This window comes from Echiichthys vipera (genome assembly GCF_963691815.1).
Source record: "Echiichthys vipera genome assembly, chromosome: 19".
Lineage (NCBI taxonomy): Eukaryota > Metazoa > Chordata > Actinopteri > Perciformes > Trachinidae > Echiichthys > Echiichthys vipera.
In genome coordinates this window covers 27,693,340-27,717,761 of record NC_139844.1, presented here as the reverse complement: position 1 = coordinate 27,717,761, position 24,422 = coordinate 27,693,340, and the positions used below count along the sequence as shown (strand labels likewise).

At 44.8% G+C, this 24,422-nt stretch overlaps 1 protein-coding gene across 3 annotated transcripts in view; it reads right to left on the bottom strand.

Moving 5' to 3' along the window:
* bcl11bb (BCL11 transcription factor B b) overlaps positions 1 to 21,303 on the bottom strand; it is a 30,692-nt gene extending 9,389 nt beyond the window's left edge. The window contains exons 1-3 of one of the 3 annotated variants that reach the window (XM_083933715.1): positions 21,061 to 21,303; positions 20,662 to 20,973; positions 12,531 to 12,914 (exon numbers count right to left, since the gene is read on the bottom strand). In XM_083933715.1, coding sequence (XP_083789841.1) covers positions 12,531 to 12,914; positions 20,662 to 20,725 — 448 coding nt within the window. In that variant the 5' untranslated portion in view covers positions 20,726 to 20,973; positions 21,061 to 21,303. Of the gene's footprint in view, positions 1 to 12,530; positions 12,915 to 20,661 lie in introns of all 3 variants that reach the window. The other 2 variants (XM_083933714.1, XM_083933716.1) reach the window with 2 other exon arrangements.
* Positions 21,304 to 24,422: the final 3,119 nt, after the last annotated feature.

Here is a 24,422-nt window from a genome sequence, read left to right as displayed (position 1 = left end):
AAAGTGTGTGTGTGTGTGTGTGTGTGTGTGTGTGTTGGGGGGGGGGGGGGGGGGGGGGGTAAAGACAAAAAAAACGCGAGAGAATGAAAAGAAAGAGGGAGCTCCATAAAGTGCATTAGCTAAGCTCTCTGTGGCATTTTTCTCTAAGCCTGACTCATCGGCATCAGCTTCAAACTGGACCCAGCGCCTGTATTTGTGTGTGTGTGTGTGTGTGTGTGTGTGTGTGTGTGTGTGTGTGCATGTGTGCGTTGTGGGGTCTGCTGTCTGTCATGTGACACTGACAAATGGATGACACTCATTCGTGCTTGTGGTTGCGAGAAGATGCAAGAGAGAGAGAGAGAGGAGCAAGATGGTGGAGAAGATGAAAGAGAGGCGGGGAGGGCGGTGGGAGAGAGAGGAGAAGAGGAAGAGAAGGGGGAAAGAAAATGGCAGGCGATATGGAAAACAGGAGGCCAATTGCACTTTGTTTTTCTTTATCACCTGCATTTCCATTTTCAATAGAATTACAAGCATTTGAATCTCTCATTCCATCACATTCCCATGTCACCGTGACGCAGCAGCAGGGGAAACAGACGCCGTTCAATAAATTAAAGACAGGAACCAGTGACTACGTAGAACTGTAGGGGTGCACACACGCTGGATTAGAGACGTCCACCATTAAAGGTTGTATAATATATAATGTAAAAAGTGAGATTTCTGTGTATTTTTGATTATAAAATCCGGCCGAAGTGCCGCAAAAATACCGTGAAACTATCAAAACGCTTGATCCGCAGGGAAATGCACACAGCCTTTATTCAGTAACTGTCTTAGTAGAAGTAACTCAAACTCCCCTTTATCGAATAAGGTAAATACAAGGTGAAATATTTTAATTTAGAGTAAAGTAAAGGTCCCCGATGGTGCCGCAGATGAGCGTGAACAACGGCAAAATATTTGGATAGGTGATGGCATCAAAAGACAAAAACCCAAGCTGCTTTGACAGTGAAACGGAGAGCGACTTTGTGGACTCACACAGTGTTTGTTCGAGGTTTTACATCCAAATGAGCTCCAGTCGTCGTCCCCCTCGGGAGCTCTCACTTTGTCCAGAAAGTCAATTTCCTATTCGCTGGCAGTGAATAGGAAATTGACTTTGACATGTGAATGACTCGCGAATACCGTTTTGTGGGTTTATTAAATTTTTCATCCGATCAATCATTTTATACAAACAGTGCATCAAACGTATTGTGTTATTCTGTGAATGTGTTGCCTTCAGTGGTCAACTGGACCAAACTGAACCAAATGAGACAGAAGCGTGGAGAGTGAGCGCTCATCTCGACCTGTGATAGCACGTGTCTTTTTGCAAATTCCTCCAAGGCTGTGTCTTCTGCAGTAACATGTCCTCTCCTCTCTCTCTCTATGTGTGTGTGTGTGTGTGTGTGTGTGTCTGTGTGTGTCAAAGAGACAAAGAGTATCAAAATGGGAGCAACTTGTTCTGTGCCTCTGTTTGTGATGCCTGTGTATTTGTTATCTTGCCTGCCGTGTGCATGTGTTTGCATGTATGCAGCCTTGCTTATTGTGCGTCAGGCTACCATTCTGTGACAGGGTGCTGTATTCTTGCAGCAGTAGTAATCGTCCCCAGCTGGCTTTTGCCCACTGGAGCCAAGCAGCCAGTCCCACTTAACTAGCAGCCCACAGGAAAATACCACCATGGCCCTCAATGAAGCACACAGCCCCTTCCAACCCAATCAGCCCGCTATAAAACTTGCCCCTCACATGCTTCAGACATGGCGTAGAGTGCATTCCAGTGATTGGGAAAGAGAGCCCGAACATTCATGATCTAATTTACGATTACTCCACAATTTCTCCAGTTTAATATGTAGCTCTGGCTACTTAAGGCTGTGAGAGGACACGGTGCTTTTTCCTTACGCTCAAACACACAAAGCAAAGGCTGCGAGCGTCCCAGGCACGGGCACGGAGGGTTGCATCATTTGACATCAGTTTGCAGGCTATCTAATTAGTGTTAGCTTAATAAGCAGAAGTAAGAAAAGGGGAGAGGGTTAAAAGATGAAAATAATGGACCACAGGTATTTAGGCCTCTTTATTTAACTGCTCTGCTCGATGTTGGAAAGAGGCTGTGGAGCCCATTTTGAAGAGCAGGATGTGGGTACGTGATATGCGTGGAACTCTTGAAGCAATAGTCTGATGTTTTGGTAAAACCGCTGATCCGCTCTCTGGTCTCTCTCCCTCTCATATCTGTCCGTTAGGGCTACATCCGGGAGCTGTTTAGATTAACCAAAGTGTAAAAAACGACACGTTGTGGTTTTACAGGAGGCTGTGCACTGGACTAGCTCTTGCAACGGAGCGGTGACTTCCTGCAGCCTCGTTCCGTTGTTTTTACGATTCAGTTTCCATTTTCGTTTTTTCGCACGGAAACAAAAACAAGACATATCGTTCTAATTAGTGAGAATTAGAGGTGCCGGTACTGTAGGTGGAGGTAGAGTCAGGATAGTAGTTCACCCCAAACCTAACCCCTGATTCCAGTCCCTGCGCTTAGCTAGCCAACACATAAGAAGCTATTGCTATAGCATACAGACATGAGAGTGGTATCAGTCATCGCTTCTTACTGTCGGCAAGAAAGAAAATATGAGTATTACACTTTTAATCAATGCATCTGTAGGCTAAGGCTCAAATTCCACTTTAAAGGGGACATACTGTATTTTCAGGTTCATACTTGTATGTTGGGTTTCTATACTAACATGTTTACACGCTTTAATGTTCAAAAAACACTTTATATTTCTCATAGTGCCTGTCTGAATATACCTGTATTCACCCTCTGTCTGAGTGCCTGTCTCTTTAAGACCCCCTCCCGAAAAAAAAGCCCAGTCTGATCTGATTGGTCACAGTTTAAACCGATTCTGATCTGTGCTCTTGGCGTCTGTGCACAGTCGTTGCAGCCGGGGAATGACTGTAACGGCGCTGTATCTGCACTCCTTTACCTATATACTGTATAGCATAGTTACATTACAGAAGTCCCGACGGCTCGTTTAAAGGCACAGTTTCTGAATCGGGGTTTGTGTGTTTCTCTGCGGACTGAGAGTTTTGATACTTTGATACAGAAAAAACATGGAAATCCCACCTTTACAACATGGGATGTGTAATGTAAGGTAAGATCCGTACGTGAGACCCTCAAAACTATAAATAATACACAAAGTATCACACTATGATCTAATGATGAAATGAATGTATGAAAGATAATCAATTTTCATCCTATACAATGAGGCAACATGTCTTTTCCTCTGTCTATCTACTTCTCTCTCTCTCTCTCATGGGTGCTCCGGTTCAGGCCGCCGGCACAACATTATTAGCATTGCAACGGTCATGTCTCCAGGTGAATTCTGTTCTCTCGTGTCCTGATACATACTCAGGTGTGTCAAACCGTCTCTTGGCTTGTCTTTAACATCCAACCTCAAATGCCTTGCACACACACACCCATGCACACACAGATGCAGACATGAACATAGATTCATCTCTCAACATACACACCCAGCACATATTTATGAAGTGACATTTGTGAGGCTGTGTGTGTGTGTGTGTGTGTGTGTGTGATGGGACTGAGTTTGGCCTCAGGCCTCCCCCTGTGGGATCCATGTGGCCTCTCCCTCTGTCTTTCTCTCTCTGTCATTTCTTTCTTTCTCCTTCTCTCTCTCTGTCTTTCTGGCTGTTATCACGCTGATACATTTCCTGCTCCTGGCACGGCTCCTGCATAGCTTATGGTTAAAGAAAGCTTTCATCTATCCAGTGCCTTTAGGACACACACACAAACACACTCACACCCACTCTCACACACACATATAAGCGCTGGTACGCGGCCGGCGCTGCCCCGCCAGACCACAGGCCCAGACAAGCTCCGCTGGCACCAATCACTCTGATAACATCTTAGGCTTTATTTCATTTTGGCTTGCTCTGTTCTGCTCTGGGAAAGACAGACACAGAGAAGAGGGCTTTCTGGAAAATATGAATTACGGCAGTGTACAGGGAGAGTGTAGCCTCTTAACCTTGAGCCGTTAACTCCCCTGTCTGCAATGCCATCTATGGATATGACAGTGCAAGCTCTCTTTCATCCATGAAGCACACCAAAGCAGATGTTTCTCCCCTGTCCTCATAGCTGACAGTACAGCTTATGTGAGTTATAGTGAGAGGACAAAACGGTAAAAAAAAACACACACATTCACATTTTGTAGTGAATCGATTGGAAGCATCCTCTCATTTAAAGCATCTGCTCATCCAAATCACAAATATACACAAGAAATAGTTCCCATTTTGATTTACGCAGGCTTCAAAATACTCATCCATACGTTTCTGTAGTCTTCTGTAAATATGGGTGAAACATCTACAATGTGCTTTTCCAAATACAAATGTCCCAGGTGCTCTTGGTAATGCACACAAACCTCGCTGTTAACAGTCTGCACTGGGAATGGAGCTACAAAAAATAGTCCCTATGAAAACTGTTCACAGTGACGCTATTTCTGGACAGTGTTGTGGTTATTACATTTTTAAATGTTTTCTAAATTGTGTTTTAAATGTCTTGCGTTGTTGTGGAAGTAGACATCTCAGAGACATAAATATCAATGCCCCAAATCGTTTTTTTTCCCTGACACTTTAATATTTCATTAGAAATACGTGATGTTTTGTGTTTTATGTTATGTTCTTATGTGTTGTTTAGGCTTTTCCCCTTTATTCAACTTTAACTGCTCACAAGCAGACGCCACTATGTGTTTGACAGAACACTGCCAATGTTGTATCAATATTCAGCGCGTTGTTCATACACTAAACATCGTTCCTGGCACACCCCTGACTTACATCTAAGTGACGAACCGACATAAAGGCATCTTACGTTCATCATGTGTTTGACTGTGTTGTCTAGTGTTCCCTCTCGGAGTAATTGCTGGAGACAAATAAGTGGATGAAATAAGGGCACTCGTAAGTGTACCATGAAAGGCTTTCAATATCTCTTGCGGTGAAGCAGCCTGTAAAAGGAAAATACGGCCATAAACGCTGTCTCCTCATTTTCTTCTCCCACAGTCCCGCCCAATCAGAGCGAGACGCTAATAAGATAAGAGGGAAGGAACAACAACAGTGCAGCAAAGTTGGATTACCCATGTCTGACTTGCTAACAAGCACCATCTCTTTTCCTTTTCACAAATACTAATGGTGGCCCTTTTCCACCCAAAGGCAAACACGCTACTTTTCAATAGAAAAACGGGAGTGAACGCCCCGGTCAGAAAATCTCCCCATTTACTCCTGAAAGGAGTGTATTATATGTTATGCACTAACGTCTGCCACACTGCACAATAGCTGAACACACACACACACACACACATACGAGGATTTTATCTGCACCTCCGTCATGAAGACTTAAAGGTTTCTCTAAGGAGTGTTTCCAGAGCGGGAGAAGGTGTGCCTACTGCTGAGCAGGTTTGGGGTCTTCCATGTGTTGAAAGTGTACATACACATGCATGTTTGTACTGTAATTACAGTAGGTTCTTTATGAAATTTACAACACAACTCAGGTGCTGATGACAGCACACCTGTTATCAAACGCCACGCCAGAGAGGAGAAGCGAAAGGAAACTCAAAATAACTACAGTGCACCAGTCAAATTACCTTGATTATAGCTATTTATGCAAAGAACATAAACACATTCACAGATTCCCACTGACACAAGGCAACTTATGGTCCGTAGCAGCGAGACCATGAAGTTCACATCAGCACTTCACTCAGAGCTCAACACAAAGCAGCGTGTTTGTGTTGAATACCGAAGCGCCATCATCACTCTCCAGGCGTAGCAGGGACAGGGTGTGAGGTTTCTAATGCCTCTTAAGTAAGGCTGTTAAGGAGCAAAGAGTCCACACATCTGGAAGACACAGTCAGTCGGCACATGCTGAAAGTTAGCGGTGGCGCTCGCAGTCCAAATTAGTGGCGAGTTTTATTCCCCCGCTGTGGTAGGAAAATATCAAATCTGCTGCCATATGAGTGCCATAAAGCTGGCTGTGGAGCGTTTGATGCCTTCATGTGGGAGCCTTTAAGCTGTGTGTGTGTGCGTGTGTGTGTGTGTGTGTGTGTGTGTGTGTGTGTGTGTGTGTGTGTGTGTGTGTGTGTGTGTGTGTGTGTGTGTGTGTGTGTGTGTGTGTGCGTGAGTGTGTTTGGTGGGAGATTCAGGCCTTAATGTGAGATGGGAGTCATTGTATGCATTCCAGCATGCACACATGTTTTGTGTGCGTACCCCTGCATGCATGGTGAGTTTCCGTTTTTCTGCATAAAAGTAAAATTTTAACTGCGTGTGTGTGTGTGTGTGTGTGTGTGTGTGTCCGTGCGTGTGTCAGGTGGCTGTGGCGGTGTGCATGTGCAGCTGTGTCATTTTAGCGGCTCGTATAGACCTAGTTGACCCTGCTGGATATAGCAGACAGACAGACAGACACAAGCAGAGTCAGACGGCCCCTGGGGTGGTCCTGTCTGAGGCGCAGTGTTATGGGCCAACAACTCTAGGGGCCCAACACAGGCAGGAACATGTATGCTGTAATTGCACACACACACACACAGACACACATACACACACACACACACACACACACACACAGAGTGATGTATATGTAAACTCAAGTGCTCATAGATACTCGGAGACAAGTGTTGAATTATTGGACCTGAAACATCAGTTTTCTTTCGCTGTGATTTTCCACAGGATCGCCGTCACTCGTGGTAACCTTAACAAATCTGTCTTAAATGTATAATGACGTGTCTTAAATATATAATCTTAATGCATTTAAGTTAAGAAATTATTATGACACATCACATTATTCGCGTGCAGTGAATTGTTCACTTTTGAAATGCAACCGGTGCCTAAAAGTGGCGGTGCAAGGGCGAGTCACACACAGCGTCCTGAGAGAGCGTGTGCAACGATGTGCATACAACACAAAAATGCATAACATGGGTTTGATTGTTTATGATGTATAATGAACTTTCTATTTATTTACTTTTCTTTAAAACAAAAAAACAGAAACACGTATAAAAATGTGTCAAAAATAAAATTGCAACAGGAAGAAACGTTCAAATATGAACCTCTGAAAGAAGCGTCATGTATTTCTCAGCAACATTATCGTCTGTTTAATAATATTAAACTAATATTAATTAATATTCTTCTTTTAAATACCTCTAACATTCTTATGTCTCGTCACTTGCTCTTGTTCTTTTCCACTGTGCAGCTTAAAAGTGTTAAAAAAGTGTGTGTGTGTTATTTTAAAAATAAATGTTGTATATTTAAATGGAGGAAGAGGTGTACTGCTCTTTTTCCCATAGAGGAATTAGGAAATATTTGCCTCACACACACACACACACACGCACACACACACACACACACACTCAGACACACACACACGCACATACGCACACACACACACACACACACACACACACACACACAGATGAAAATAGCAAAAATAGACACATGCCTAACAGCAGACACAGGATAAATTCCCTGGCAAGAATTCAAAACACTCATGTAAGAACACATAAACACACACAGGCTGCACCAGAAATGCAAAAGCATGCACACACACACACACACGAGACACACACACACACACACACACACACACACACACACAGCACTTACACAACTGCCACCATGTAACCCCTAATCACAACCCCAGAGCTTGGACATCAAATGAAGCAAGTTTTTAAAAAAAAATCATCAGGAGTAATTAACGCATTTTCATATGCAAATGTGATTAATGCAAAACTACAAAGTCATTATGCAAATCAACTTTTCCTTGAGCCTCTGTACAAATATTCACAGCTCAAATCAGGGATCAGTCTCGCCATCTTTCTATTTTTTATCTCACAGCGCTCTCCCTCTCTCTCTCTCTCTCTCTCTCTCTCTATCCCTCCTTCTCTCTCCTGGAGTAGAGATAATGCATAAGTAGCATGTGAAGTTATTTCTAACTCACACAGTGTGTGTGTGTTTTCATGCGATGGGCCGAGGCTATGGCATTACGCCGCCTGCCTACTGATTACTGGCTGCTTGGCACTGGAGCGAGACAGGGAAGCCGGCGTACAGGGGAAGGTATGAATATGCAAGAGCCTGATTGCTTTTCATGATTAAAGCCTATTTAATATGGAAATGAGAGCAAGCCAGGTGATTAAAGGAGCATTGGGTGGTGGGGCAAAAAAGAGAAAAGATGGGGGGGGGGGAGAAAACAGAGAGAGGGGAGAGAGAGACACCTTTAAATCCACGCCGGTGGTGAGGTGTGGAAGTGGAACGCCACAGTGATTCAGTGTTGAACGTTGCAGATTTGACCTCTGTGTGCACAAAGGTGATTATCACTTTGCAGGTTAAACCACAGCTTTTCATCCAGAAACCATCGTGAGTCATCGCAGGTGTCAAAAGAATAGTTTCAAAAATCCCCTGTTGCCCCTCGCCTCTAGAAAAAAACAGATCTTATCGCGTTAAAATGATCCGGTGCAGTTAGACACACTTTCACACCTGCTGATGCAAACGTGTGGGTGTGGCCGTTTTAAAGGGGAGGGGTGTCTCATTTAGACTCTTTGGTCATAAACGGAGTTCGGCATCGGTATCTAATCGAGTTCGTAAGCAGCTTCCTACCGAACGAAGTGATGAAACTATTGCAGAATCTTTATTGTAATGTTGTGACAGCGGGGAGATCAGAGGTGGACGGAGAGACAAAGAGAGAGAGAGAGAGAGAGAGAGAGAGAGAGACAGAGAGAGAGAGAGAGACAGAGAGAGAAAGAGAGAGAGAGAGAGAGAGAGAGAGAGAGAGAGAGAGAGAGATGTTTGAGAATGTCGCTGTCGTTCGCGCTGTCTCATGAAATATTTACTGTGTGATCTCTATACACAGTGTTTGTGAGTGAGACAGATAGAGAGAGAGAGAGAGAGAGAGAGAGAGAGAGAGAGAGAGAGAGAGAGAGAGAGAGAGAGAGAGAGAGAGAGAGAGAGAGAGAGAGAGAGGGGTTGTCATGATGTGACTTCGTCCCTATGTCTTAAAGTGCTCAGAGGGGGCCCCGCAGCCGTCCTGGGAGGGGTTCAAAGCAGGGCCAGGGTCGTCTTAGCATGGTAACGCTCCCCTAGCGACAACCTCTCGCTTGCCTGGTGACACGCATCATTCTTCACAGACACCGTACGCACACGCACACACACACACACACACACACACACACACACACACACACACAAATTCATACAAGGCACACGCGCAAATTAACATACTCTGACAAAGCCCACACATATACACACAGAGTGCATGCATCAGCAAGAGGAACTCGAGGAACGGAAAAATAGGGCACAGAAGGGCCATTTTTCATCTGCACCGCGTGTACGAGAGTGCGCATGTGCACGTGTGTGTGTGTGTGCGTGTGTGTGTCTGTGTGCGTGTGCGTGTCTGTGTGTGTGTGTGTGTGTGTGTGTGTGTGTGCGTGTGTGTGTGTGTGTGTGCGTGTGTGTGAGCGCGTTTGCACCTTTCGGGGTTGAATCTGCTAGCCTTGCAGCATGTTTGCAGTTTAAGCAAGCAGGCTTACAGACAAAGAGGCCAGACAGGAAGTTATAAAACACAACCAGGTGAGAAAAAAAAAAAACTCTCCAGATGAGGAGAGGGTTAAGTGTTATGCGTACAGCGCAAGCATTTTACGTTTGATGCATATTTGCTGCAAATATTTGTGCGGTCCGGCCGAGTTCTCAATTCCCCCGTGCAAGCAAGTGTTATATTCCTTCCTTCTGTGTGTGTGTGTGTGTGTGTGTGTGTGTGTGCGTGTGTGTGAAGGTGTGTGCTGCGAACACGTTGGACTTAATTAGACCTACTAATGTAATCTAATTTGGTTGAAACTTGAGATCGCCTTGAGTGGCAATCTAATGTGTGGAACAAAGCTCTCCTCTTCTCTTTCATTTGGGGCTGCGAGTGCTTTCATGTCCTGCTCTCTCAGTGATAACACTGTCTGTCCGTCCGTCTGAGTGCCTAACTGACTGCCGCTCTTACAGACTGACTCACACACTAACTCAACGTGTTTGTACTCTGACCACTTAACAGACAAACTGCCATATCAAATGCACAGAGTCGTTTTTTATTGCATAAGCTTCCAAATGTGTGTATTTCTTCTGCTGAAACAGGGTTTTTTTGGTGAGTTACTGGTTAAACGCTCGTCTCGTTTCCAGAGTACGACTGAAAAATGTCGTTATTTTTATTTTGGATTTAAAGAAATTACTTTTTACCTCTTCTCACGCTTATTATTTTTATTTTCTAATATTAGCCGTGACATCCGAAGCTGTGCTGTCACATAATGTTTGTGATCTCCTTACAATACTCCCCCCCCCCCCACTGCAAAAGACAGTGACCACACACACATACACACACACACACACACACACTGTGCATGTGTGCTGTCTACACCAGCTTTGATTCTGAAATCAACACACTGTGCGTGTCTCTACTCTCCTTTGTCTCAGAGATGTTTGTACATTTAACAAACTTTTTACAAGATCTCACGGGGCAGCTTCATCTTTACCCCTCTCTCATCCCCCGACCTGTGCAGTGGACGCCACTTTAACTCGTCACTAGACGATCGCTGCCGTCTGACTCCACCCAAATAGTGATTTGACGGGATGTGTGTAAGTGAATCACACTGTTCCACATCCTCCTAAGTGGACTGAAGAGGAGCCACACCCCCTTATTCACAAAGCACGGCCAACGCTCGAGCAAGAGGAAGTGAAAGTCTCATTTCATCTGTTAATAATATTGTTTTAGCACATTATTTGTGTTTAAACTGTGTTGAGATTAAAACATGATATGTTATATTATGTATAGAGGTCAAAGTATAATATGATTTATGGATTTAAGAATAAAAGAACAGGATCTGAATGTGACCAGAGAGGAAATAAGGAAATTAAAAGTGACATGCTGTGTTTATTTATTCTGTTCTGACGACCTTTTCCCACGGTACACTCGTCTCATGATGCATCTTATCGATTATGTACGCAGAATATTCAACTCAGAATTCACCTGCTGTTGTGTTTTTTATCAATATTTGTTTATAATAATATAAAATATGAATGTGATGCATTTTAATATGCATTAATATGGGTTAAACATTCACAAAAGAATAAATAAAGTCATGTTTTTTGTTTTAAAAAGGCAAAAAACACATTTTATAAGCGTTTTTACTATTGATGGTTTTCACAGTGAGATTAATTTAACCCACATAATCAAATATAATCTAATGTTGCTTATGATTAGAAGAGAAATCCACCATGACAGTGTGTTTGGTGCGTTTGGAAGATCATTGGGATCAAGAAACTGAATGAATATGTGACGTACAAAACTACATTTAAACTCAATTAATTATTAAAAGTATAACTAAAGATTAAACCGTCTCTCTCGCATGTTTTCTGTGTTGTACATTTGGACGTAATTAGAGAATTAAGAATATTATATATATAATCAGCACAACATTAACTGACTTATAGTGTGTCAGTCTTTAAAAACGACTCATCTTAAAGACTTTTTAAGACTTTTATAATGCAGTGTCACTATGTACACACGTATGACATAAAATAAAAGTCTATTCTTTTCTATGTTTAAGTTTAAGACACCATGGTGACCAGTTTAATCGTGTAATTCCTGCTGGTAACTTCTACAATGCAGCCGTCTTCCTCCTCTAACCGAGTCCCTCTCAGTTTACTGGGGTCTGTGTAATCCCGGGTAGCCTCCCCAGCTCTCGGTGTGATGATGACTGTCTCCTCTGATAACTTTGAACTGGTTTCCCTGCAGCGCTGCAGTCTACAGGCCTCCACCCCTCCCAACCCGCCCCCCCGCCCCCCCACCTCACAGCCAGATGAACGGCCTTGCTGCTTTATTAATCCCCTTCTCCTCACCACGCGCACAGATGAATTTTAATCAGCTTTCTTAACCGCTTTTTTTCTCACATGCTGCAGGATTTCTTTACAAACACTCAGACACATGATGTGTACTCAAAAAAGCAACACACACACAGACACAGACACAGACACACACACACACACACACACACACACACACTGGGGGCGGCTCCTCTATCACCTTCTTCCTCGCCTTTCACAATTGGTTTCAGCTGAAGAAGTCCTTCAGGCCTGCCGGTGTGTGTTTGTTTGGTGTGTGTGATTGTGTGTGTGTGTGTGTGTGTGTGTGTGTGTGATGTTTTACTTAGAACAGAGCAGAATAGACATACAGTGCAGCTCTCACTCACTCTAATGAAATCATCCCAGGCTACATTAATCCCTCCTGAAGGCCACTGTCAAAATAACAAGCAGGTGGGACTCTTTAAAGAGAGCTATCTGTCTTGGACAGGTGAGAGACGTGTGTATTGGTGTGTGTGTTTTGTACCTGTGTGTGTGTGTGTGTGTGTGTGTGTGTGTGTTTAAGACATGTGCTTCTAAGCTGAAGAGAGAGCTCTATCCAAAACTGCTTGATGGTTCTTCTAACTTATGTACGGTGCAGTGTGTTTCAGTCTCCGTACCTCCTCTCTCCCGTTTGGGGCAGATCCCCCTGGCCGGCGTCATGTTCCTCTCCACAAGCTCCTCTCTGCCTGGAGTCACCTGGATGCCCACCTCCACTGGAATGGACCCTCTACCCAGCTCCAGTGACCTGGCCCTGGGTGAGATGGGAATGCCCGTGATCCCGCCAGTCTCCCCAGGCTTGGAGAAGGACCCCGGTCCGCTTCGGGGCCCCCGGCACACACGACGCTTGTGCTCGATGAAAACCAGGATATCGCCCAGAGGGAAGTTAGTCTGGCACTGGCCACAGGTCAGCATATCATGCTCCCCGAGGCCCACCCTCCGAGGGCTGGGGGTGGATGGCTCCGGAGATGGAGATCCCGCCCCTGAGTCATGGTTGGCCTCTGCTGCAGAAGAGAGAAGAGCAAAAGTTAAAGAAGAACTCAGACGGAGAACAACTACACAGTGAGGTTAAGTTATTCTGAATGACACTACCTGGTAAACGCCATCCCCCCCCACCACACGAGATGATCATTACATTCACAGCTGTATCGCTTTCATGGCCTAAAACAACGCCGCTGTAAAGCTACTTCACCGAAACAAACACCTGCACAGCTTATCCAGAAGAGATCTGCGTGGGTGGGACCCAGAACATACACTGTATATATGTGGGTCTATGTGTGTGTGTGCGTGTGTGTGTGTGTGTGCGGCCAGGAAGCTATTCATCTCACAGTGCAGGCTGGGTTTCCGGTGAGGGCCTTCGCTACGCTAAGCTGTCATAGCAAGACAGCTGCCTTCACCACTTGGGAGCCTCAGCTTGTGCTGAACAAAGTGTAGCGTAGCGGAGGCCACATCCAGCAGTATGTGTGTGTGAGCGTGTGTGTGTATGTGTGTGTGTTCGTGTTCATGTTATCACAGAATAAGGCAGAGGGAAGTAAAACGAGAGAGAGGGAGAAAAAAGAGACATCTCAGTGTGTGTGTGTGTGTGTGTGTGTGTGTGTGTGTGTGTGTGTGTGTGTGTGTGTGTGTGTGTGTGTGTGTGAATGGAGCAGCACGCAGGTGAGTTTGAACAGTATTCTCCACAGACAGGAAATCTATAAAGGCAAACCCGAGGTCCTGTTAAGAGAGTAAATCTCATTCTTCACACATCTGACACGGTCATTAATAACCATTACACATTCTTCCTCCCCATCTCCCCTATGGCGTAGACTGAGTCCCTCAGCTTAACGTAAATCCCTCATGGACAACCTCCATTTTTTTTTTCTAAAACACCACCCCGATGTACCAGTATGAGTATCTTCTAAAAAGCCCGGAGGAAACCTGAAGCTCCAGAGACTCTAGGGGCGCCTGAGTGAGCGGGTACCCAGAGAGAGGTGCTGATGCCTGGGAGAAGATCCTAGCAGTGCCTGCCTGTCCCTGCATCCCCTCCACCCCCTCCCGTTGCCTCTCTTCTGCCTCCTTCTCCAAACATGACACCCTAATAATTGCAAAGATTAGACAAAGAGGGCGTGTGCGGGGTTGTGTGTGCGTCGGTGTGTAGTTATCGGAGCAGAGATCCTAAACTCTCTTATCACCCATCTCCAACTGTCAGGGAGGCGTCGCTCCTCTAAACTCCCTGTCATAACCGTTAAACCCGGGCACAGTTCTGACTATTATACTACACACAATTTACCAATTTTTGTTATTTCTAAATTCTCTTTGTACTATGAATCAACCCCCATACCCAACCATCCACGCACACACACACACACACACACACGCACACACACACACACACACACACGTTCCAGGCCACTCACTTCGCCCCGGAGTGATGATCCGACGCCAAATATCTTTTCTCTAAATGGAGATGGGTTCCTGGATGCCTGCCAAATAATTTCCATCTCATAATCTTTGGCGGCAAAGAAGGAACACAAACACATATTTACCTACAGTTCACAGCTTGTGACCATGATTCACATAAAGCAATGTTCCAGAGTGTTCACACAAGCCGAGTGACTGCGCGCGCGCATGCATGCGTGTGTGCGCATGTGCGACGCATACAAGTAGCACCGTGCAGGAGATCTCTACAACATGGCGCGCACTCTCGCTGAAAACAGGACAGGTGGCATGAGAGCCAGATGTGTCGTCAGTGAAGTCGACAAGATAGCGATACTGAACATTTGAACTTGACTTTATCGCTGTGAGAGAAAAAACACAGCAAGGCCTGTTCTGTTTGGTAACCTGTGGTTGAGTGACATGGCCTAAGGGATGAAGACAGTAAATTATAGAGGCGTTGGCACTGTAACCCTGCCACTGGAATATCAGTCGGACATCTAAAACCACACCCCTCTCTGAAACCCGCTCGCTCGTCTATCCCCGGGGCTCACCTGTGTGAGAAAAAACCAGGGGCAAGAAGCAACTGAACATGGAATGCTTGCAGGAAAAAAAAAAAAACATCAACCGTGGACACATACACACTGAAAACGTGGAAGAACAACGCACTAATGCGGCCTATCACGGTGACAGACGGTGTCTTAATTCTCTCCGTACAAACTCCTATGTGAGAGGAACATGCTTGATAGGTAAGGGAGCACAGCAGACGCACTGTCAAACATGCCATCGCTGAGAAGGCGCGATGATAGCAATGAAAACCAGCTGTCTAACATGATACCACACATACTTTATTTCTCTCACTTTGTCTGTCTCTGTCTTTCTCTCTCACACACACACACACACACACACATGGACACAGACACACACATGCACAGAGCTATATTCACCATTGACAGTGCTGCTACTCTGCCTTATCATGTGTGAGTTAAGTCAGGCAGCCTTAGAGCACCCCCTATCAGTTTGATGAGGAGAGAGTCAGTCAGTCACTCCACTGCTGCTGCTGCTGCTGCTGCTGCTGCTGCTGCTGCTGCTGCTGCTGCTGCTGCTGCCACCACTGCACAATATGTACCAGATGGGAGACATAGCTGAAGACAATGGGCCTCTTTCACCAATATTTCCAGTTGTGTAAAAAGGTCAAAAAATAAAAATGTATTCAAACAACTGGCCGAGAAAAAAAAAGGACACGATGAAGAGTGTTCGTCGGAGGCGAGGGGATTTCATTTGCAGCTTCTTTCAATTGCAAATATTAAAAATGTTCGCCCTGCAGTCGAGTTAGAGTTGTTATTTCACTGTCAAAACTGGTGTGTGATAGAGCAAATGTGATGCCCTCGTCCACGTTTTCCCCAGAAGTGACCAGGTAAAACCTGCTCGGTAGGTAAACCATGCCGAGGTGCATATACCGTACTGTACACATGAGGTTCCTCTCATCTCCTGACAATAATTGCCCCTTTAAATCTCCCCTTATCCCTAATTATTGTATAGTCCTTATATGCTCTTTAAAAATGGCAGGGCTCTTTGTGTTGTTTTGCCTGAGGTGAAGGTGAAGGCAGATTAAAATTTCCCGGCGCGGTTTAACGAGTTCTGCTCTGCCCCGAAAAAATGTTTTTGTTTTTTTCCCAATGCGAAACATTTGTTTTTATTTAACAATGCCAATTTGATGAGATTCTTCTGGTAAAAGAGTGGCGGTAAAACGGAAACGTGAAACTATTTTTCCGTTGAGTCCTGACCTTACACAACGTTTTAATACCAGCTGCACACTGTGTTCTGCTGGTGAAGGCAGAGCGAGGCCAGGGGCACTCGTATGACAGTCGACCATACTGTATGGGTTCAGACCTGTCTCCCTTTCTTTGTTTCCCCCTTCCAATTTCAGAGCTAAAAACACACACACGCACACACACACACACACACACACACACACACACACACACACTAGTAAACCCCACAGGGGAAAGTCGGGTAAGATTCACGCTGTCATTGAAAAATAAATGACACCAGCAACATTGCAGATGGTTGCAATCAAAAATTCAAACGCTCGCTTTGCCGATCCCTTTTTCCTCGGCTGAGATTGCCAAGGAGACCTGCGAGAGTGTGTGTGTGTGTGTTGTGTAAGGCCAGGCCTGTGTGTTTCATTATCTTATCATCATTTAATCTGTGGCAGGCTCGTTTCTTATCATAAATCTTAGATTATCAGTCTGAAAGTGATCAAAATGCAGCTCCGCAGTTGACTGCGACTTGTCACTTAATCGCCATAAATGATTTGGGAGCTGTGAGGCGTGACGTGTGGGGGATATAAATCACACGTGCCAAACAAATTTTAGGAGATACAATAATAACGATAATAATAAAGGAGAAGCTTTATAGCGTTGCGAAATTGATGAAATGTGCTCGGCAATAGTGAAATAGAGATGGAAAATCTGAAAACACACACACTGCTCCCAGTAAATCACAAATCGCTCACCAATCATCTCCTGTGAGATTATCGTTCGGTTACCACAATGTGTGTGAATATTTACTGTGGTGTTGCAGTGCGTATATGGTGGACCCCCCCCCCCCCCCCCCCCACACACACACACACACACACACACACACAGACACACACACACACACACACACGCACACACACACAGCATTTGACAGCCATATGGTGCAAATAAAGACGCAAACATTAACTGTTTCACAAGTAGCGTGCCAATAGTGAGTGTAAACAGTTATCACGAGGCGTTTCCACGGCTGGATCCAGAAAACGATCCTCCGTAATAATTCTGACATTGGAAAAAACACCAGAGCGAACACGGGCCTGTGAAACTAGAGCCCGGCCGTCTAACGTGGGAGTAATTCACAGGGATATTCCCGCAGCATGATAAGTTTCTTTGTCATGGATGTTGCTCTGTGACTGAAAGAGCCTAAAAAAAAAAAAAAGCCTAGAGGGGATGTTTGGCTTTTTGACTGTTCTAATAAAACAAAGGATGAGCCGTAAACTGAAGGTCAAATCCAACTTGCTCGTCTCTTGTGATCCGTCGGTGTGAACCCATGCAGTTGGTGTGCATTTAGAGGGCGACCGGTGCAGTTTTACATCACATGCTTGTGTGCTTCCCTTGACGTATGCTCGTACATTACGTGCATTCATTGCAGGTACAGTCACTTGTATGTCCCTCTTCGCGTCTGGCTTGGCAATTACAGTAGATCTCCAGAACACAGTCCTCCACTCAAAGCCTGTCCACAAATATGCTGATATTCAGGTTCTCTGTACTTTCACGGAGAGTATGACCTATGCGCTCATGGCTGCAGGGCACGAGGCTGTGTTTAGCTACACCGAACAACCCCTGATCTGACATGTGGTTGATAGCTATATGCTGGCACCCCGCACGAACTACATTATCACTTGTGTAAAGAGACACCTCGTGACTGGTCTTGACAGCTGACACTGAAATTTTGCAGAACCTCGGGACCGACGTGGTCGTATTTTAAAAAAACAAAAAACAATACTGTCCACTTATTTCTGAAATGCTCTCCGCCAATAACGCTGTGTGTACAGTACATATGCAAAGCTTTCTCCTTATGTTAGCTTAATCAAATAACCCCCAGCGCTCCTCAGATCCTCCAACCCGAGGAGTGATCCTGGTCCTCTCCACACCCACCCAGCTTAGGGAAACAGCCCACAGAAACATGCAGCCTCCAGCCATCGAATGATAGGTACGTTACCGTCCATCACAGCTACAAGATGTGGTATCATTATGAAGATATGTACGTGTGGTAAACAAGACTTAGGCGTTTTATGCAAATACATCTGTGCACACACTCGCACATACGCATTGTTCTCGTGGAGAAAGAACAACTGCGTGGAAATAACGAGGCCATTATTTTGTTCTTTTACGGCTCAAAGTCCAGTTGGGGCATTGCATTTGATCTCTTTGATAGAATCAAAAAGAAACAAAGAGCAAAAAATACCTGCAGGTCCAGTCATTCCTTAATCTTGCACTTGTGCCTCTCAGGTCATTGAGGCTACAGCTCAGCAAGCAGGAGGTAGTGTGTGTGTGTGTATCATGTGAAAGAACAGGTAGGACCAGATTCAGGCCCAGGTGGCCCAGCGTTTCAGCATCCTACTGCACTTGCTCTAATAGCCAACATGCTCCACTGAGCTGTAAATCAAACATTTGTCAGCATTTGCAAATATCCTGACTTTGCCACTTGGAAGTCAGCGCTGACAGGTCAGCGGTGATTGAAAGGATGTGTGAAGCAGGTCGTTAAAAGCTTCAGGCGAGAACGGAAGCACCCCGGAGACGTTTGAACGCAACTCGGACAAAGGAAATTAAGACGTATAAGGATAATCTGTGACAAGTCATTATCCGTGTAATTATGCAAGTATCTACATTGGGCACCACAGGTATGGTTTGAAGAATGTGCTGCCTGTACAGCAGGTGCTCTGTGTAGCTAATATGTAAAGAAGATGTCAAACAAGGTGACCGGTGATGACTGCAAGGAGCGAAGGCAAATATTAGTCCAAATTTGTACCAGTCCCCTAAAGACAAATGAAAATGAGCAAAACGTTGCAATCATTTATCATAATCCATGCAGGTAAATGTTGAACTGACACACACACGCCCGAGGGGAAACTGCACTGTGCACACTCCTAAATAGAGGGGTAACAACTGGGGCCTCCACCTTAATTAACTGGCAGGCGGCGAGACAATAAAGTGCCGGATCAATATTGAGACTGGATCAATATTTGTCATGTGCCTAAAATCTGCTGAGGATGCACCGTACTCCGTACTTTCCCAATCCGAAAACAAAAACACTGGTTATAGCAAACATTTAGATTTCAGATTGCTCTTTACGTTTAAAATTACCATAATTATTTCAAGTCAATAGGAGGAAAGTGTCAGTGACAGAGAGGGAGAGAGAGAGAGAGAGAGAGAGAGAGAGAGAGAGAGAGAGAGAGAGAGAGAGAGAGAGAGAGAGAGAGAGAGAGAGAGAGAGAGAGAGAGAGAGAGAGAGATGATTAGTGTAAATGTTAAATGTGTCGGGTGGGACGGAATGCGTCTAACCCCTTTTCAACACAAAACAGATTGGCCAGAGATTACATCATGAACTTCTGCAATGAATTAGCAGATTAGGCCTCTCTGAAATTGGATTTAGGCAGAGCAGAGCAGAGCGCCGGGGAGATGAAGGTTACATTGATATAATTGATTTGAAATTGGATTATGTGACTTTTTTAATCAGATGCCCACAAATAAAAAAATAAAAAAATAAAAAAATAAAACCTTTGCTTGGATTTGATCCGCGCCATTTAATCAGCGTGTTTTGGTCGCAGCTCCGAACAAAACCTCAAAGTTATGGACCTTGTTTTTTTATGAAATATCGTATTAATAAAAGTTCAAGTCGCCTTGTCTTGTGTGTGTGTGTGTGTGTGTGTGTGTGTTGTCCTTTTAGGTGCGACTGCAAACTGGACGTATTTCTGTGCACATATTTGATTTTTGCCTTAAAGTGCAGGGAGGCCTGTGTGTGTGTGTGTGTGTGTGTGTCAGGAGGTAATACTTAATAAATACAGAGTAACAGGGAGGGAGAGCGGCTGAGGTTTTTTTTTATCTAGAAATAATATATTTAAATTCACACACAAGTTATGGTGCAAAGTCACCAATAATAACAAACACGTCTGTTTGAATTACGCATGAAGAAAAAACTCAGTTTGAAATGTTTAAAAAAGCACAAATAAATAAAACTAAGGCCAAATTGTTACAAAGCTGGGAAAAATATAATCAAATATTGTGTTGGGATGAAATGGTTCATTTCACGCTTGCACGTGCGTGTACAGGCAAAAACACCCAGACACAAACACACTCACACACTCACACACACACACACACACTCACACACACTTAGCCAGACAGTCCCGATGTAGATGTCACAGGATCATCTCTGGTAGTAAAGTCCTGTGAAGCAGCGAAGGGCGCGTTCCCAACCCCACTGAGTAGTGTTGAGAAATAAAAACAACTATTATCATGCTATAAAATGACTCAAATTAAGTCTAATAAGTCAGTTAAAAAAAAAAACAGCACAGTTCACTGTTTTCACTGTGTGTGTGCACGAGTGTGATCACAGTAATTGTCGGTAGCTGCGCCTTTTCTACAGAAACTAAAACAATGCATGGCTCAATATCCAAATAAATCATTTTATTTGACCCTGAAAATCACAATTAATAATAATGAGAAAGTATAAATCATTTAAACCAGCACACTTTACCGTGTGTGAAGTGAGAAGTCTTGCAGGGATTGGACTCACCTCGTACTGTCTCCCTGTGCGTCAACGATAAGTGCTGCGGGTTCACCTGCTTGCGGCGGGACATTGCCCCGGCATTTACTCTGGCATCGCCCGGTGAACGGCACTTGGAGTCGGCTTGGACCGTGGTGTCGGTCCCCTCTGGCTCACAGGTGACCAACTCTTCCCCACCCTCTCCTAATCCCTGTACTATTCAGAGTCTTCGGCTGCAACTTTGATGCGCGCTCGGAAGGTGAGGAGTCGGACGGGAGCGCAGCAAGGATGGAAGACCAGTGAGTCCAAAATGTCCTGCAGCGTCTTCGTGGGAAGCAACACCTGGATTGAGGAAGCCAAAGAGTTTGTTTTAGGAAGCAGTCGGCTACCGATGAGCTGATATGTGCAGCAGGTATGTTTTGCAATGACCTTTTTGCAAATTAAAAAAAAGAAAATCCTGGACTGCCCACCTCTGCAGCGACCGTGGAGACGGGTGAAGTACGGAGCACTCCACTGGTGATGGGTATTGCTCTTATTTGGCTCCTTTCCCTTTCCTTAGTCTTAATGATATGATTATATCATCTGGGGTCAAGCGGCTGCTGCTTATTCTAGGATTCCCTACAGTCCTTCCATTTCAGCAGTGGTGCGCTAAAATGACCCTTTGGCACTGACTCCTCCTGCGCGTTTTGGCATCGGTGCGCGGAACGGCAACTCTTGGCTCTGGTGGCAGAAGCCTCGTTGATTGAGAGAGAGAGAGAGAGAGAGAGAGAGAGAGAGAGAGAGAGAGAGAGAGAGAGAGAGAGAGAGAGAGAGAGCAGGCGGGCAGACAAGACACCTCCTCCTCCGTCTCGTCCAACAAGCAGAGGTCCAATGTTTCCTAGTTTCCTACAGTGTTCGAGGCTACTTCTTGTTGACTCACACGATGAAAGCGGCTCTGTTTGGGAGGACTATATGCAGCGTGCGTGTGTGTGTGTGTGTGTGTGTGTGTGTGTGTGTGTGTGTGTTGGGGTTGCCTCCGTGGAGTGGGATGGGATTCAAGTTCAAGTGCGTCCGTGACGTCTGCGCGTCAGACACCAGGCGGCGGACCCCACAACACAACACACGGACACTGGGGGCAACTAGCGGTGGCTCCCCGGAGCTCTGCGCTGCATGGGCTCTTTACCCAAAGTAATTATCACTATCACTATTACTTAGTCTAAAGGCGGTGTCACACTCTCTGCCCTTTGGATCAGTGACGTTATCAATATCACCTTCTGGGCTCTAATGGTCACTCCATCCAAAGGACTATTATCACAGTTCTCTTTCCTTCCTCCCTTCCTCCCTGTGTGTTTTCACTGATGGGTAAAAGTCACTATGCTGATGATGATGCCAGCTGAAACACCAGATGTTTTAAAATACCTGGAACCACCCACACATGAGGGTTCAAAAGGTCACCTTTCATTGAGACAATGAACACTCCTTGTGTTATTGTGGCACTTTACGTCGTGTAAATGATCTAATGGAGATAAATATAAAACACATATTTCCTCACATTGAATCAGAGAGGGGGGTAAAAGCAGCCGGCTGCATCTTTGTTGTTGGGATCATTTAAAACATGTTGTGAGGCAACAGTACCCTCTGTTGGCACTGTCAGGGCACATTATAAAGATAAAGCTGTTAGGGGGGTGAAATCCTTGACGCTGCTTTACAATACTTTATTCTTATTTTTAGAATGAAGCCTCCTTAATTTGCCATTTATACAATTCAGACCGTAAGAGAGTCCTTGAAGAGCAGTTCAGGTTCACTCGGAGGCAATTAATGGCGCTAATGGGCAATCATCCCGCACATAATTCACTGTATTCATTTAGATCAGTGTATGCACAGATAAGTGCTTTGTACAGGCTCAGCTAAGAACTCTCAAGTTTCTCTTTCCCCCACCTTGCCGTACCATTCAAACCTGCCCCGTGCTATAATTTGGCTGAAATACATTGTTGGATAATATGAAGCCTAATACGGCCGTTTAAAGTTGACACGATTTCCTCGTGGATCAGCGGGGAAGTGTGCAGCTATAGCAATGCATTTTATAGTCCGCCATTAATAAAACATGGTGGGCAATTTTAAGAGCATTAGAAGTTTGATTGCTTCGGGGCAGGCCTGGGGGACTTTCAGGGCAGTAATTATTTATATAAATGAAATGTCATCTCAGCTCTGGCTCAAGTAGACATAACCTCAGCAGACTCCACATGGAAACACTACGGCACAACAGCTATCTTTCACAGATAGGCCGAGCGTGTTGTCGAGCATATTGCTTTGACTGGAGCGCATAAATTCCAAATGTGATATTACACAAAATGTCTCCGCGTCGGGCCGAGAGAGCGACAGCAGTCCTGGACACATGAGATGCTGAAGGAAAACATTATCCTGAGTTCACACACTCTCTTGCTATCCCTACTGGCTGCAAGCAGCTCCTTGATCCTCACCCATGGGTTGCTCAATAATACATCAATGTCTCCATTATAGCTTGTATCTGCTGGCTCCCGGCAAAGGCAGTTTAAGCTGGGTTGCACAGGGCCAATAGACCACAAATACCCTGCTTGTGGACACAGGAAAGGTTTTAAGTCCAAAGTGTTGCCTCTAAGGAGACATGTAAGTGCTACCGCTGAGTCGGAGATACCTGAACGCACCGCAGGGCAACACACACACAAAAAGAGGGTAACCTGAAAAGTTTCGTCAGAGAAACAAGAGACATAATGTTGACGTTTACGGCCTTTTTTTCCCCAGAATGACCTGGGATTTAATAGAAAAGAATAGAAATACTTTATTGATCCCAAGCTGGGAAATTGCAATATTGAATATTAAAGGCCCAATATTGTAAAAAGTGAGATTTCAATGTCTTTGTGGTTTTAAAGCAGGTGCTGAATAAATACTGTGAAAGCAGCAAATCATTCAATCCACAGAGAAATCTACACAAAGGAGCCGCCGGGACTTCTGTGCTGTTGTGACGTCACAACTATACATACTGTACGTAGGAAGTTCTGTTACAGTGCTGTTATTCCAGTGACAACGCAGAGACGCTAAGAGCGCAGCCGAGGAGGACGGAAAGGCCGGCCAATCGGAGCAGATCGGGCTTTTCCAGGAGAGATAGGCGCTAACACGGAGCCTTTAGACAGTGTGAATAAAGGTGTGTTCAGACAGTATGAGCAAAAGAATACGGTGTGTGAACATTAAAGCTCGTAAACATGTTCTAGTAGAAACCCCAAAAACAAGTATGATTCTGAAAAATGTGCATAATAACTCCACTTTAAGAGACACGGACACTTTTAATTTATGTTAAATCATAAAAACGAGCCGAGGGACAGAGTTTAAGTAGGGGAGCTCTCGCACATCAGTGGACACTAGTACATGCAAACCTTCGTCGCATCCTTTTGACCTCCATTTTGCACGCTGCTCCCATTTGCTTACTCACTAAAAAATACCATTACGATGAGAAGTGACCGACATATCGTTGGGAGAACTGAACATAACAGCGTAGCATTTTTAAGAACAAAAAGAGGATTAAGTGTTAAGGTTAAGAAGCAGCTATTTTGACGTGTTTAACCACAACAGAACTGACACAAACAGTGAGAGGTCCACTCCAGGACGGCTCATGGTAATGTGAATATTGCTCTGGGATTTGCTTATAGTCGGTGCTTCATTATGCAATGTTTAATATTAATAAAGAAAGTACAAGCATATATAATTCATAAGCTGATTTACTGTGTGTGTGTGTGTGTGTGTGTGTGCGTGTGTGTGTGTGTGTGTGTGTGTGTGTG